At 35.4% G+C, this 16,610-nt stretch overlaps 2 protein-coding genes across 2 annotated transcripts; one reads left to right on the forward strand and one right to left on the reverse strand.

Moving 5' to 3' along the window:
* The first annotated feature begins 3,939 nt into the window (after positions 1-3,939).
* On the forward strand, positions 3,940-4,841 carry LOC127450541 (interferon alpha-13-like). The gene is made up of 5 exons (XM_051714765.1): positions 3,940-4,065; positions 4,142-4,228; positions 4,318-4,464; positions 4,571-4,657; positions 4,749-4,841. The coding sequence occupies exons 1-5, from the start codon at positions 3,940-3,942 to the stop codon at positions 4,839-4,841; spliced, it is 540 nt and encodes a 179-aa protein (XP_051570725.1).
* A 3,138-nt stretch (positions 4,842-7,979) lies between these two features.
* On the reverse strand, positions 7,980-8,941 carry LOC127450727 (interferon alpha-13-like). The gene is made up of 5 exons (XM_051715039.1): positions 8,816-8,941; positions 8,640-8,726; positions 8,392-8,526; positions 8,166-8,264; positions 7,980-8,074 (listed from the first exon to the last, which is right to left on the reverse strand). The coding sequence occupies exons 1-5, from the start codon at positions 8,939-8,941 to the stop codon at positions 7,988-7,990; spliced, it is 534 nt and encodes a 177-aa protein (XP_051570999.1). The 3' UTR covers positions 7,980-7,987.
* Positions 8,942-16,610: the final 7,669 nt, after the last annotated feature.

Consider the following 16,610-nt stretch of genomic DNA (forward strand, 5'->3'; position numbering starts at 1 on the left):
TGAATGCACAACAACACCACTCCAAGAAAAACAAAATTTTAAAGGAATAAACAAAAGCCAGGAGATTCTGTATAACTCCATTACAGAGAAGCTGCCCAACTGAAACTTTCGCAAATGCGCCAGACTGGTTTGAACATGTTTGACTCGCACATGCATGGAGCAGGGAATTTTGTAAACAAGGAGACTGAAATATGGGGATAAATCAAGTGGGTTAATATAGGGCAGGTGCTACTAATTAAACAATAATCAGCAAACAAGGAGGCAGGGTGTGAGGTAAGACAGAGAAGCACATGGCAATACAGAAACTATAACAAAGCCACGTGTTCTCACAAGAAGGCAAAACATCCGATTGGCATGAGCGCACATCGCCAAGACAACGAGGTTATATACACTCATGCCAATCGACAAACTGCGTACTCAAACAAAGACAGACATGGGCGGATAATGCCACGGTCCTGTGGCATTAAAACCCAGACTGACAGAGTGACAGGACCATGACACATACACACAATCTTGGGCAAAATGTATTAACCCCAGTGAATAATAATTCTTAAGCCGCCTTTTCACTGTCTCCCACATTCATTTCTGACCGTCGTATTTCTGTAGTATTTCTATAACTGCTGATCTCCTGGGATTTTCACTCACAACAGTCTCTAGAGTGTAAAGAGAATGGTGCGAAAAACATCCAGCCAGCGGCAGTTCTGTGGGCGAAAAGGCATTGTTAATGACAGAGGTCAGAGGAGAATGGACAGACTGGTCCAAGCTGACAGGAAGGTGACAGTAACCCAAATAAACACACGTTACAACAGTGCTACGCAGAAAAGCATTTCTGAACTTACAACACATCGAACATTGAGGTGGTTGTTCTACAGCAACAGAAGTCCCCACTGGGTACCACAATTTTCAGCTAAGAACATTGCCTGGTCTGACAAATCTAGATTTCTGTTGAGATACACAAATGGTCGGCCCACTGCAGCCTCAGCTTTCTCTTCTTGGCTGGCAGAAGTGGAACCCAAGGTTCGACATGTTGCACATTCTGAGATGCTATTCTGTTCACTACAATTGAACAGAGGGATTATCTTAGTTACTGTAGCCTTTCTGTCAGCTCGAACCAGTCTGGCCATTCTCCGTTGACCTCTGTCATCAACAAGGTGTTTTCTTCCACAGAACTGCCGCTCATTGGTTGTTTTTTTGTTTGTTTTTCGGACCATTCTCTACACACCCTAGAGACTCTTGTGCATGAAAATCCCAGGAGATCAGCTGTTACAGAAATACTCATACCAGCCCGTCTGGCACCAACAATCATGCCATGGTCTAAATCACTGAGATCACATTTTCCCCCATTCTGATGGTTTATGTGAACATTAACTGAAGCTCCTGACCCATATGTGCATGATTTTATACATTACACTGCTGCCACACAACTGGCATGAAGAAGTAGATGAACAGGTGTACCTGATAAAGTGGCCGGTGAGTGTATATCTTCTCCGCTGAGGTGCATCACTTGCACTAAACGGTGACACTTGACAAGATGAATACAAATAATAAATAGATATGCATAAAGGACAAATGACCGCCAATACTTTTGGAGGGAACATATGGAGACAAAACTAAATATAATAAAATATAAATAGTAAATTACTAATTTATTACTTCTTTATCAATATCCATGCATTTTTACACTTTCAAGTATTTATGATAATTTTTTAACAAAAAAGTATTCATAATTCTCAACTCGCGCACATAGATTTGATTGGAATACATCACATCCGGCGGGGTGTCGCATATGGTCTAGTCACTGAAGTCCACATTTTTAATGCATCCAAAGCTCAAATCGGATTCAAAACTTCCACATCCGCTGATGGTCGGCACCCCACGCAGACCCCAGGCGACTCTCCAAAGGAAATGAATGACTTCCAGTCTATCGGACCTTGTTTGTTGTGTGCAGTGAAAAGGCGGCTTTAAGAGTGCAATTTTTCCCTATTAAAAAGTTTTACTTCTAAAGAAATCAACTGTAATTTTGAAACCTATGTATAAAATCATGACCTCTCACATGAGATGAGGACTCTAGTCATATCAGTAACCTTTTAAAAGTTTTTTATTCTAAATGTGGCAGGGGGCTACCATTTTAGAATCACATGACCAGCTGAGTACTACTCGCTTAATCTCAGTAACCATCTTGTTATTGGATGCTTTCATGCATGGATTAAATCAATTATGGCTGATTGTGAATAGTGAGTTTTTACAATGGCTTCTGGAAAACTATTGATTTTGAATGATGCTGCATCCACACCACTAGGTGTCATTGTAAGCCCAAGATGACACAAGCAAAAAGTTACTGAGTGCACCTTTAAGGAAGTCTTGAGTATTTCCATAGAACAATTGACTGGGGTCTCCTTCGAGAGGGGTTGGTGTCCCACAAAAATGTTGTCCTGGGACTTCAAGAATTCAAGCTATACAGACTTGCTTTAAGGTGACATGGCATTTCAGCTTTGTTAGCTGCTTTATGTTGGGCTGAAATGAAGATCTGGTATCAACGTATGTACACATTGCACAAGGTGCCAGCTTAACACACAGTTCTTTTCTCTGCACAGCTTTCAAAACCAAAACTTTAAAACACAGCATTTGAAACTGAAACATTTTTTAACCAGCCCTACACCACTGTCTAGGTGACCTTAATGGTACATCACTTAAGACAAATGCTCATATCAACAGCAGTTTATTTTTGTCAAAATAACAAAATAAAAATGTTGATAAAGTATGGTGGCAAGTTTAAACTAGTTTGCAAGCTTTTGTGATTGTGATCTGGTTTGAGGTTGTAGGCTCAAGACCAGGAATACAAGAAAAATGCTTGGTCTTTGTCACAAACAGACAGACATTTTTTACCAACCATATGCCACAAATATTTCAGAGTTTATTATATACCATAATAAACTCAGAACACAGTTACACTTGACTTCCCATAAAGATAAATTAGGTTCACTCCAAGATCAAATCAGTAATGCTCACCCTGTTTTGGAAGATTGTATAATGTATAGGTCAATTATAAGCATCTTCTGTTGACTGAAATGGCAGTTATATTACTCACCTTGGATATGTGCTGCCTAAATGATAACATTTCATGCTTGATATATATTTGGTCAAATTAAAGTATGGAAAGTGTCGAATATAAACACAACCAGTGGGATAACTTGGATCTTGCGTGCCCCAGTGCAAAGAACCTTGGTCGTTTTTTCAACACCCCTCGAGCCTGGGGTCATTTTTATGGTTTCTTTTGGTCGACCGTTGCGGGCCCCCTCTCACCCCGGCCTTAGGGCGACTGCACACCCTGCCCTCCCTGTAGTTACATAGTTAACTAAGCCTTCAGATGTTCCTCTTTAGTAAATCATCATTTCACTTGTCACCAAATAGCTGTGTGATGAATAAAAACATGTGTCAACACATTTATTAGCCTAATATATAATGTATGCACATTTACAGTAATGCATTTGCTTATTCTGTTGTATGTTTTTTCGTTTATACATTGGGCTCTTGGATACCACATAAATCTTTTCATATTAATAAAAAATGTAACGATAATCAACTTCATATGAATCAAGAGGAAATAGGTCTTCTTTGTGAATGCACTTGAATGAAAGAAACAAATAAGAGTTTAAGACATCTCGAAAACGCAAAGTCTCGTCCATTCGGATGTAGTGAATAAGTGTGAAATCACCCCTTTCGCTTTTTTATCTGTGCAAGTATGTTGTATATAAACTGTAGCCCTACTATGAGTCTTTCACATAACAACAAGCACAACTTGTAAAGTATACCCGACAATTCAACGAGGTAAGCAATCAATTTCTGATTATTAAAGACTTTATAATTGTGTTTGAACTTTATCGGAAAGATCAGTTTAACTAGTAAGGTCTTTGCTTCCTTATATAGGCATCTTTCAAAATGGATCACCATCTTATGGCCTGGCTGTGCGCCATTGTCTGCTTTGCGCAGGTTTGGTCATTGCCAAAAAACTGCATCCTCCACAAGAGCTTAATGAAGACGTCATACACACTTCTAGAAACAATGGTACGTGAGGAAACATTGCTATATAATTATGCAGTAAAAACAATTTTCCCCCTAACGAATTTACATTTTGCTTTAGGGGGGTCTTTTTCCTTTGCAATGCCTGAAGGACCATGTTTCCATTTCTTTTCCCCAATATGTGTTCCAGTCCAACAATACACAGCAGGTAACATTTCTGCACGAACAGTTTTTGATCACAAAGTTCCGTGCTCAATTTAAAACTAAACATCTGCAATGCAACTGTTTTTTATTAAGGCTACTGGTGTCGAAAAAGCCATTTACCAGACACTCCAGAATATTGACACACTGTTTGAGAATGATGGTGTTCCTGACCAGTGGAATGCGCAAAAACTGGATGACTTTCAAAACATCATATACCGCCAGATTGAGGACAGCAAATGCGTAAGTGTTGCCTAGACTCCTCACATCTGATTGTTTAAAACGTCTAACTGCCCTTGTGCCAATCATCATTATGTTTTTATGTTACTGTGTGTGTGTGCCAACATAGGTGATGAATAAGTTTGAAGATTTCCCTAGTAGAGATGTTGCACTCAAAGCTTACTTCGAGATCATATCCACAGTTGTGAAAGAAAAGGTACGCTTGCATCCCTAACCAGTGTAACTTTAGTCTGTTTGGTGTTTTATTATAAACATTCTTATGCTGAATGTCGTTCATTTCTGTGCAGGGTTTTAGTTACTGCGCATGGGAAATCGTGAGGAAGGAGATACTCCGCACTCTGAAGTTCATACTGACGCAAAACTCCGACATCATGTTATGAGCACCCAGAACTCAATTTGTTCATGTAATTTTGTTTATTTATTTATTTATTTATTTATTTATTTATTTAGCCTGGATGGGACAGAGTATTTAGTCTGTTGGCTGTAACGGAAAAACCCGTTTCTATTTCACTTTCGAATTGCGTCACAATGTTTCATCACCATTTTCAAGTCCATTCAGCACTGGACAGTTCCCAGTCAGAAAGGTTAAACAGTCCTTGCATATATTTAGCTTGTTGTATTTTTTTAGTTTTTATGTTTTCTTGACTTTTTTTTATTTATTTATTTATTTATTTATTTTTTTTTTTTTTTTTTTTAAATAAAAACATTTTAAATACAGTGACTTCTTGTATTGTATTGAACTCTTGTATTGTGTTGTCAAACACTGATTTTTGCTACATTTGACTTTTGGTGAAATTAGCTTCATAGTTAAATGGAAAGCGTCCAAAGCAAATCGATAAAAATTGATGTTATGAGAAATAACGAGATAAAATCATATAATATGATATAAGCCTACTTGGTGGGTATAAAATATTAAGATTTTATTTTAGACTCACTTTATTAGTTTATAGTCTTGTGATCGGATCTTCCGAAACGAATAGTCTAGGTGTAAACAAGGTCTAGGGGTCTGTTCCAAAACCTGTAACCAAAACTTTAAAGGAATATTCCGGGTTCAATACAAGTTAAGCTAAATTGACAGCATTTGCGGCGTAATGTTGATTACCACATAATTTCGACTCGTCCCTCCAAAAATCGAGGTTACAGTGAGGCACTTACAATGGAAGTGAATGAGGCCAAAGTTTGGAGGGTTTGAAGGCAGAAATATGAAGCTGATAGTTTAAAAAAAGCACTTGCATTAGTAGGCTACTTCTGTTAAATCTTGTGTATCATTTGAGCTGTAAAGTCGTTAAATCATCGTTATTACGGATTATTTAGGGTTTACAGCGTTACCTCGTCTTGGCAACGAAGTTGTAAAATTGGATATAACTTTACACAGAAAGGGTAAATGAGTGATTTCATCACACTAAAATCATGTTAAAAAGCATATTGTTTATGTCTTGTGGCTATGTTTTTGAAACAGTGAGTATTTTAATATTTAAGGATTGGACCTGTTTACTTCCATTAGTACTTGTAATTATTATTATTTATTTTTTTAAAGAAAAGTCGAAATACATTTTTGTGGTGATCAGCATTATGCCACGAAAGCTGTCGATTGAGCTTAACTTGTGTTGAACCCGGAACATACAAATTTCATTCATTTAAAAACATTTCTTTTTGCGCAGGCTTACTATTGTCCTTAGAGTTCAAAGGTGTAAACTTATATAATTTATGTGCTTTGATGTACCTCTTTATCTTGCATTGCGGTTTGTACAGCATAGCTATATTGATGTATTTTGGTGATGTATTTATGTGATGTACTTTTGAGATATTTCTTTTATTATGGTTGTACAGCACAGTGGTCAACTACTGGTGTTTCTATTGTGCTATATAAATAAACTGATTGATCGATTGATTGATTGATTGATTCATTGATTGATTGATTGATTCATTGATTGATTCATTGATTGATTGATTGAACATTCCTTTAAGGAGCGCTTGAATGAGTTGCCGCCTACATGTAGAGCGTTCCAAATCCTTGGCTTCATTTCAGTAAGGATACTGCCATAGAAAACAGCTGCTTTAGAAGGTAGGAGACAGCAAGGCAGCTCACTAGGTTTTGGAACTTTTTGAAACACTGTCCTGATCGAATGCGAATTATTCGTTTTACTGTAAGTTGCAGCATGACATTAGAAAATCATGCAATGATCACACATGTACACATTGGTTTCTCATTTTTTTTATAATGTTTTGTTGAATGATATACATCGTACCTCGCGTATCTATAAACATATATATATATATATATATATATATATATATATATATATATATATATATATATATATATATATATATATATATATATATATATATATATGTCATATTGTGCATTTCTATATATACTTATATTTCTATTAACTTTTCATTTTATTCTGTTTTTTTATTTTTATTTTCTATGTCTCATTGTTGTATTGTTTGTGCACTGGAGAATTCTGTCACCAAGAAAAAGTAATTGTATGTGGAAGCATACTTGGCAATAAAGCTCATTCTGTTCTGATCCTGAAACATGTTTTGCAAAGCTCAGTTATAAATTATAGACCTTGTATAAGTCAAAGTTCTAAGAAAAACATTGGACACAAGCATAAAACAGTGACTTACTGCCCAGGACAACAGGACAAATCACAGATTTTCAATAAGATTTAGGATTATAGATGGGTAAACTGTTACATATCGGTCCATATATATATATATATATATATATATATATATATATATATATATATATATATATATATATATATATATATTCTTTATATGGAGAAAAAAGTGTATATCTTAAGACCTGGGCTTCGTTTGCCAAATATATCGTAAGCATAAGCAGACAGAATATCTTAAGATTGTTCTTTGTGGCCCGTTTCCAAAAGCTATCGTAAATTAGGTAGAAAATGGTCGTAGATTAACCAGTCCCTGCGGAAGTCTTTTATATGTTATGTGGTACACGTGTTTATAAGGAAAGCAAAATATTCATCTAAATTTACTAAGTTTAAGTACAATGTACATCAGCTTTGTAAGTATAAGTTTATGTTTTAACAGAAGTTAAATTTACTCACTTGAATATACTGTATATTATGCTGTGGAGTTAAGAACATTTTACTTCATTTTATACAGTTAACATTTTCTTAGAAAAACTGTGTGCAAAAACTTGCTAAAAAAATTCAGTAAATCTTACTAGTCTTTTCTTTTTTTTTTTCAAAGGCCAGTGAATGAAACTCAGACAAATACTTCAGTGTCGTCAGTTTTATTGAATGTTTAGTGTATAGCCTTATCTCTGTCATCAGAAAAAGACAACTTAGAAATAAATGTAGCATTTTACTGACAAGAACACAGACACTACAAATACTGTTTTGCTCCTTGCAATCAAACAAACAATCAGTAAGCAATAAATAATCAAATAAATACACAAATAGGTAAATAAATAATTAAATACTTAATTAATCACTTAAATAAATAAATAAATAAATAAATGCATATTTGACTACGAAAATTGCTATTTGGATGAGTTTAGCTGGAGGATGTCATTAAGAACACTCAGGAGCTCTTTTCGAACCACCTCCCATGCGCAGAAACTGTAATCCTGATAGAGAAAAGAAGATAGCAATTGATGTGAGCTGTACATTTTGTATTTAACTGAGATGTGTTTGAGAAGGCTACAAATCGAATGGTACCTTGTTTCTAAGAAGAGTGGCCAATTCTTCGAAATAGTTTCTCAGGGCATTGTCTATTGCAGGAAAATCATCCACGGGTCCGTGCGTTTTCCCCAAAACCTGCCCAAGAATAAGTAATTATTACATCGTTACAGGTGTGTTCACACATCCATGCAATAGAATGAAAATAAAATAGGTATAACAGAAAATATAACAGACTGCAGTAATAAATGTATGTTTCCCTTACACATTTGTTATCTTCTTTTAAGCGATAAACTTTGTGCCGGAAAATATCCACTTTCTCCGGGACCCAGGATCCAGGATGGGTCTCATTTGCAAACAAAGAGTCAATGTGCTCCATGATTGTATACACTGCGATTTTCTGCACATCAATAAGCAAGAGCAGTTAGACAACATTACATCATCTAAAACATTTAATTATGTCTTGGAACTAATGCATGGAATGGTCATGGTCTTGATTTGTTGTGATTTTACCTGATTTGAGCCGTTTGATTGCAGAGCAGATTTAGGAAACGTTATCTCGACTTTTTCTTCCAAGCATTCACGAGGGAAAAGGACTCCCTATAAACAAAGACAGGGCAGAGGTTAGGACATGTGTGAACCAAGTAATGAAAGAAAAGGAAGAGAATAAAAATAAAAACTCAACATACCATATTCTCAAGTAGATTGTGAGATGACTCCACAAGGTCCCACCGAATAATGCACTTTGTTGGCATTGAACAAACTTGCGAATATATAAGAAATGAACACAGCAACATAAAATGTACAAGTGCCATTTTGTAGATTAATTCAAGATCGGGGATCACGAAGTAAGTCAAAGTAAAAGAAAGAGCTTTAAGAATGGTACTTTGTCACGAAGGCTGTTGAAACTATGTGTGATGAGAGAGATTCCAATCGTTCATTTTATACAGCATTGATCCATGATAACAGAAATAGAAATAGAGGATGGAAAGACAGATTAAACCACAACCGCAACCGTTTCTTTGAGCTGTAGCGCTTTCGACTTTCTATTTCCTTCCTTTCTGTTTTAGCTAATCTGTGGTCTATCTATCTATCTATCTATCTATCTATCTATCTATCTATCTATCTATCTATCTATCTATCTATCTATCTATCAATCTATCTATCTATCTATCTATCTATCTATCTATCTATCTGTCTATCTGTCTGTCTGTCTGTCTATATATCTATCTATCTATCTATCTATCTATCTATCTATCTATCTATCTATCTATCTATCTATCTATCTATCTGTCTGTTTTTCAGTAACCCCATCATAATGAAAAGGTTTGAGACTCTTGAAATGTCTTGAAGTTCATTGAGTACGTAAATTAGGTATTTGAGGCTCTTTTATTGGGTGTCTGGAGGATCTCCAGAGGGCTCTGCCGGTGTGGGAGCTGAGGAACCCCGAATGGTGCCTTGTGTATCTTTTAATATTTTACCGTGATGGGTCCTGCCGCCCTGCTAAAAACCTAAAATTTGAGACATTGGTCTTGTCTTTGAACACTGTTTACCTTTTCTGCCAGACAATTCAAATTTCAACACAGCACTAAATAAACACTTTGGTGATACTCGTTATTAAGTATCTTTGAATAAAGGTGAATTGGTGCATTTAGAATTAGTTAGAACCTCGGCAACATAATTTGCCCTAAGAGACCATAAATTTTTAGGACCAAATAGCTTTGGTCTTTGGACATCAATATTATTGCCATCTTAACTTTGAAATGATGTGAAAAAATAACTAAAGCACAAGGAAATCTATTGGTCTGGTACCCAAATTATAAAGCGCAATAGACCATGGAATAGGAATTTCGACTGTATAGTAAGTAAAGCGTTAACTGTGTGGAAATGTGTGTTTTTCTTTTCTTTTTTGAACGTTTTGACCTCGACTCGACCTTATGCGTCCCTTTGATGTGCTTCATAGTTAAACTCATTTTTTGCAATATGATCCCTTCATCTTCAGCAGGGAACCGAAGGACCTCAATGTGTCATCATGGCACACGAAACTTGTGCGACTGGCATTTTCATGTTTCACTCGAAACCCTAAATTGGCTGTTTGGCAATCCCCATGTCTTTCTATGAATGAATGGTTAATTTTCTTACAAATTAAATTGCTTTTGATTCAGACAATGGGAAATCGAAATATCCATTTGATGTATTGCAACAACCCACATCAAAACATCATTGTAACTGCGAAATGATCCACCGCTTCGCATTCAGCTCCCACGCACCAGACCACACGAGCACAAGCTCGCGCTCTAGGAGTGAAATTCTGTAGACTCAGCACTTGTGGTATGTTAGGTTCCATTAGCGACTAATAATGAGTGTACACAGTTTTAATAATGCCACACCGTCATCATTCATTACCGGAATATTCCATCTTTAAGCGTACATTTTTATTTCGCGTGTTTTATTGAACATCTGGAAAAATAAACACATAGTGTATTATGTGCATCATTGTGGAACTGAGCCCGATAATATTTGATTTAAAACAAAAATAAGTTTCCTTTAAATACATCATCATGGAATTGCATAAACAGGGAAAGTACAAGGCAGTTACAAAAGTTCAGTAGCATATTGCATGAAACAAACGATAAAAGATTCAGAGATAAAAGGCATGCCTTGGTAGAACACCATTAAATATATATATATATTTATGACTGTTTTAGAGAAGTGCATGATACAGTCTTTCCAGTGTCTAAAGAATTTATCTTCTCACATGGCTTAATATTTGTAGACCTGAAGCAGAAGACATTTTTAGGCTATTATATTAGTTTTGCTATATAGTGGTGACCCATTGATAGGCTACCGTAAGGAGATGTTTCTACTTGGCCTTATCCTTAAAAAGAGCTTTGTTGGTCTAACCTAATGGGGTTGGGTTGATTCCGACATGTTAAAGCTACTATTTTTGATCAAGCCATTCAGTTTAGATGTTACACGAAGCAAAAGTTTTAGGTTTACATTTTTGCACTGTATTTGTCCTCACAAAAGTATAAGTCTTTCAGAGCGAAATATGGAATCCGCCAGAGGTTCCCAAACTTTTTTAAACTGCTGCACCCCTTTATAGTGTTTTTCCCCCACGGCACCCTAACCACGAATATATATATATATATATATATATATATATATATATATATATATATATATATATATATATATATATATATATATAAATGCGATTGAAAACACTCATTGATTTTAAAAGTTTAATATTGATATACATATTAACAAATTAAATTAAAATAATGTAGCCGTCAAGTGTTTCTCCTAAACAATAAGTAATTATTCAAGAGCTAGTAATAGAGTAATAAAATAGAGAACAGAGTCAACAGTGCTTTAAGTTTTTTTCAGGAACACCAGCAATTAATCATTTAAAAATTGTGATATAAAAACATTAAAAAAGTAATTCAATGAAAAAAGAGCAACTTAAATGTACTGTCATTAGTAAATATACATTAATAAAGATTAAATACAGTCAGAATTTGACTGAAAAGCAGACCCGTTATTGAAATTGATTGCTTAAAACTTCTGAAGTTATTATGCCATTGCTTTGCCCATCAGATCAGGATAATGCTTAAAGGAATATTCCGGGTTCAATACAAGTTAAGCTCAATCGACAGCATTTGTGGCATAATATTGATTACCACAAAAAAAACAAAAAAAAAAACAAAAACAAAAAAATTATTTTGACACGTCCTTTTCTTAAAAAAAAAAAAAAGCAAAAATCTGGTTTAGGGTGAGGCACTTACAATGGAAGTGAATGTGGGTCAATTTTGTATGTTAAAATATTCACATTTTCAAAGGTATTATAGCCACAAGACAAACAATATGTGTTAACATGATTTAAGTGTGATAAAATCGCTTACTAACCTTTTCTGTGTAAAATTATAGCCAATTTTACATCTTTGTTGCCATGACGATGTAATGTCAACAAACCCTAAAACGACTGTAAAAATGTCAATTTAACAACTTTACAGCTTGAATAATACATGAGTTTTAACAGAAGAATAAATGTAAGCGTTTTTATAAAATTATAAGCTTCACATTTCTGCCTTTAAACCCTCCAAAAATTGGCCCCATTCACTTCCACTGTAAGTGCCTCACTGTAAACTCGATGTAAGGTTTTTTTTTATTATTTTTTTTTTTAAAGAAAAGGGGAGGGGAGAGTCTAAATGAATTTTTGTGGTAATCATCATTATGCCACAAATTCTGTCGATTGAGCTTAACTTGTATTTAACCCGGAACATTCCTTTTAACTCCAGTATTATTATAATTTTTGTTGTTATATTTATTATTTATTAATAAAATAAAATTTCTATTCAAGACATCTTGCATTGAGTAAAATCTCACTCTTAATAAAAAACATTTTACAAATTTTCCTCGCAAGACCTACACTTAAAAGAAAACTGTTAAATTTACGGTCAAAAACTGGTGGCTGCGGGGTTGCCAGAAAAACAAAAATGACCAGAGAATTACATGTATTATCTTGGTAAATGTATCATAGGTGTAGATTTAGGTAGGGATGATAGAGACATGTCCCTGTCAAATTTTAATAAAAATTTCCCGACCAACATTTGGCCAATTTTACCACACAGAAAATACTTTAACTTTATACTATGTTTTTATTTTCATTTTAACAACTATTAAAGGTTCTTAGTATAATTATGTATGTGTATATTATTCTCCTACCTCTTCTGAAGCGGCACATAAACTGTGTCAGGTTGTCACGTATTTTCTGGAGATTTCATGGGCGGATTTCCATTGATATCTGACGTCCAATCATTGACATTAATAGATTTAAACAAGCATACTTTACTTGTACAAATGTTTCCTATCAAAAAGTCAAAAATGTTTCTAAGTGTTCTGAGGTGCAGGATTTTAAGATGCTGTTATAACTCCCAATAAATATTTGTTTTGCACATTGGAGAAGAACATCAGGATAGATTGAAAAATAACATTTTGTAAATTAAATTAGCCATTTGTTATAATAATTAAAAAAAAAACAAGTAATTAGTTTTGGGCTAAGCCTAAAGCCTACTTTGATCAGAAGGCCTACTTTTTCAGATACAAATGTAAATAAGCAATATGAGAAAAGATTATGTGGGAGAGAGGGGAGTTGGACGGCAGAAAGTGGAAAAAAATGACAATGTTCCATTCTCCCCATAATTTGTTTATCTTGTGATATCATTTTGCACATACAAATTGTTAATTTAACCTACCTTTTGTTTAGATTTCCATTTGTTTAATGCTGGATAATACATTTTACAGAATGTCACTTCATGTCCCTTGGATATCATTTTCTCCAGGCAAATCTTCTTGAAATGGATAACATTTGATTTTGAACCATTCATTTTATATCAAATTTTTCCTCCGTGCAGCCCTAGTGGTCAGTTCTTAATTTGTTTATCCTTTAGAAATTCTTAATAAAAAGACTCATATTTAATATGGTGGGTCAGAGAAATAAGAAATGAGACTGCTTAAATGAGGTAATGATGTTGTTTTGCCTATTACCAGATGGATTTTCTTACATTTTCTTAATACCAACATTTTGAAAATTATCCTTCAGTATGTCCCTACCAATTATCAAACCAAACCTATGCCCTTGAAATATATAATATTTTTGACCATATGTTTTAAGGTAACCCGTTACCTTAAAACCCGTTAACCAATTAAAGGCTATTTTCTGTAGCATTTTCACATTCTTTTACCCTTAACATTTCTTTTTTTTTTTTTTTTTTTACAGTGTAACATTCAGCAAAGGACCATTTTATTATCATGAACCATTTTTGAATGTGTAAGGTTACGTTTGGGATCACATGTTGCCAGATGTTTCTATAATGCACATGCTTTATCCACCTTTTTCCTGGGGGTCTTTCTGGGGAAACGAAGCATTCCCTAGCTCTGGCTGCAGACATCTTAGACCCTGTTTACTGCTGGTAATAAGACATTTTTCGGATGATCCGATGGCAAATGGTCAGCACTAAATATAGTTGTAAACAGGGTGCAAAATGTTTTGTGATTGGATCACAAAAAACACATACAGAGGTAGGCAAAAACCACATCGCATTTAAGGTTTAAAATGCCATCCTGATGCATCCCAGACGGCAGTGAAGTTCCACATCTCATCAGTCAATCACCTGCCAAACAAAAGTTTATATTTATGCATTTGGCAGATGCTTTTATCCAAAGCGACTTACAGTGCACTTATCATAGGGACAATCCCTCCAGAGCAACCTGGAGTTAAGTGCCTTGCTCAAGGACACAATGGTGGTGGCTGTGAGGTTGGGGATTGAACCAGATTACTAGTTATGTGCTTTAGCCCACTACGCCACCACCACTCAGTTTAAACTTACGTGTGGATTTAAAAGAAAATAACCGTCCGATTGGAAAACTTGAAAAAGTGATTACATACCCAAAGGTGAGAACTTCACAGCTCTTCCTCAGTGTGTCTGTCTGACAAACACACACATTTGAAGCTGAACTAACACAGGTACTCCACTAAAACAACTGATAATTTTGCTCGAAATGTTGCATTTGTGCTCAGATTAAATCTCAACTGTATCTGGGAGAAATAGCGCGCTGGTTTTGTTCACACTTTCTTTGTCTTTATGACTTTTTTGCAGTTTATTATCGTTCGGTAACACACTGATATAGTGATTGATGTATGTCCTCATGAAATCATTGACGCTCTCCTCAAAATCCCAACACCGCAATGAAAGAATGAATAGAGGAACACGCAACTACAGCTGTGTTAACTTGACAACGGAAGTAACGCCCACATTTCTCGCTAAGCATCATAGGACATAGGAAAAGGTGGATAAAAGGATTAGGTCTAGTTATACTGCCCACTGATGTTTTAGATATATTTAAACAGCAATAGTACTCGTTTTCAGGCTTTTCCCTCAACTGGTTTCACCATGAAACTAGTAGGGCCTATTAGGGGTGTGTCATCGTTTTCTGTATCTTCTGTATTTCTTATTCGTAACATACAACCCTGTTTAGTTGTGTTTTTTATAATAGCTATGTGTTTGATCTGAATGTTTATACATTTTTCAAAACTTTTCCAATTGCATACTGCAATAGGCTACAAGTCAATGAAACGACCGATATTTAATTATTATTTTAAAAACTCTACTTATTGTATTATTTCATTACAGGGATCCTTTGAAACTCCCAAGGGGCACTTTTAAAACTCAACAGATCTGCGGTGCGTTTCCCGAACAACGACGTAACTCACTGCTTAACCACCATAGTACGATGCATGGTTAGATAAACTAACTAGCTATTCACGACTGTTTCCCGAAACTCTAGCAACTATGTCGCACGTCCATCGTTCGAACCATGGGTTGGTTCAACAGTGTAGAGCTGTAGTTTACTCAGGGGGTGGAGTAATAACTTCTGCAGAGATCGAATGGATATCAACTTATAACAGCGCATTTACATGAACAGAAAGCCGTTTGTTGTGGAAAAAAAAAACTGCTTAAGATATGGAATAGACATTTACGTTTATATGCACTTTATAAGTGGCGTACTCTTACTACAGTATACAAGCGGTTCGGTCAGTAAGCAGCTCCACAGCAACCTTATTTCCCCGCGACGCTACTGTAAATAACGAACATGGCATCTGAGGACTACTTCTGTTATTTTCTGTTCTCCGTTGTTTCGCTTTATTTTCACATGCCCCTCTGTTGCTGGTGTGTTTGGTTTCATTGCACCTCTTGCAGCATTGAGCTGCAATAGTGGGGTTTCCCTCTTACCTCCATGGCACTTGAGCACATACATATGCATACTTTTCAAAAAACAATAAGAACGCCACATTTATTCTTGACATAATGAAAGATTTAGAATGAAATACATATGGAGTGAAAGATACAGACTGGGTCTGGCAAATGGGGCTCTGGTGAAGCTGTGTGGTGCTGCATGGCAAGAAACCTACGATTTTCAAGTAGCTTTTCAGTGACAGAGAAGTTAAATCTCCCGATGGCCAGTACGCCCCTGATCGGCCCAAAGTGCGTCGGCCCACTGGGAAATTACCAGATTACCAGTCCAGCCCTGACATGCAATGTCATTACTTCATTATCAACTACCAGAATAATGTCATTAATAATATATACTGTAAATGTGATAAAGAATCCTATGTATGGAATGAAATACAAACCTTTATTGTTTTGCAGTGGTGATGACCCACCATCACATACACTACAGCAGTCATGTAACTAAAACTGGCTATGTAAAGATTTTCTCAATACACAAGATAAAAGCTATGATAATATAAGCCAAACATGACACAAAACACATCCTTTATTTAAATCCTCAGACAATTCAAAAGAGAGGCCTTCTCATTTTTCCCAAGCCACAGCATGATAACTACCAAAAACCCATTAACAGATGAACACAATAATTTGATAATCAAATCAAGCTGTGCCCTATTACTGTCACAAATCA

Source organism: Myxocyprinus asiaticus, chromosome 13, assembly GCF_019703515.2.
Source record: "Myxocyprinus asiaticus isolate MX2 ecotype Aquarium Trade chromosome 13, UBuf_Myxa_2, whole genome shotgun sequence".
Taxonomy (NCBI): Eukaryota; Metazoa; Chordata; class Actinopteri; order Cypriniformes; family Catostomidae; genus Myxocyprinus; species Myxocyprinus asiaticus.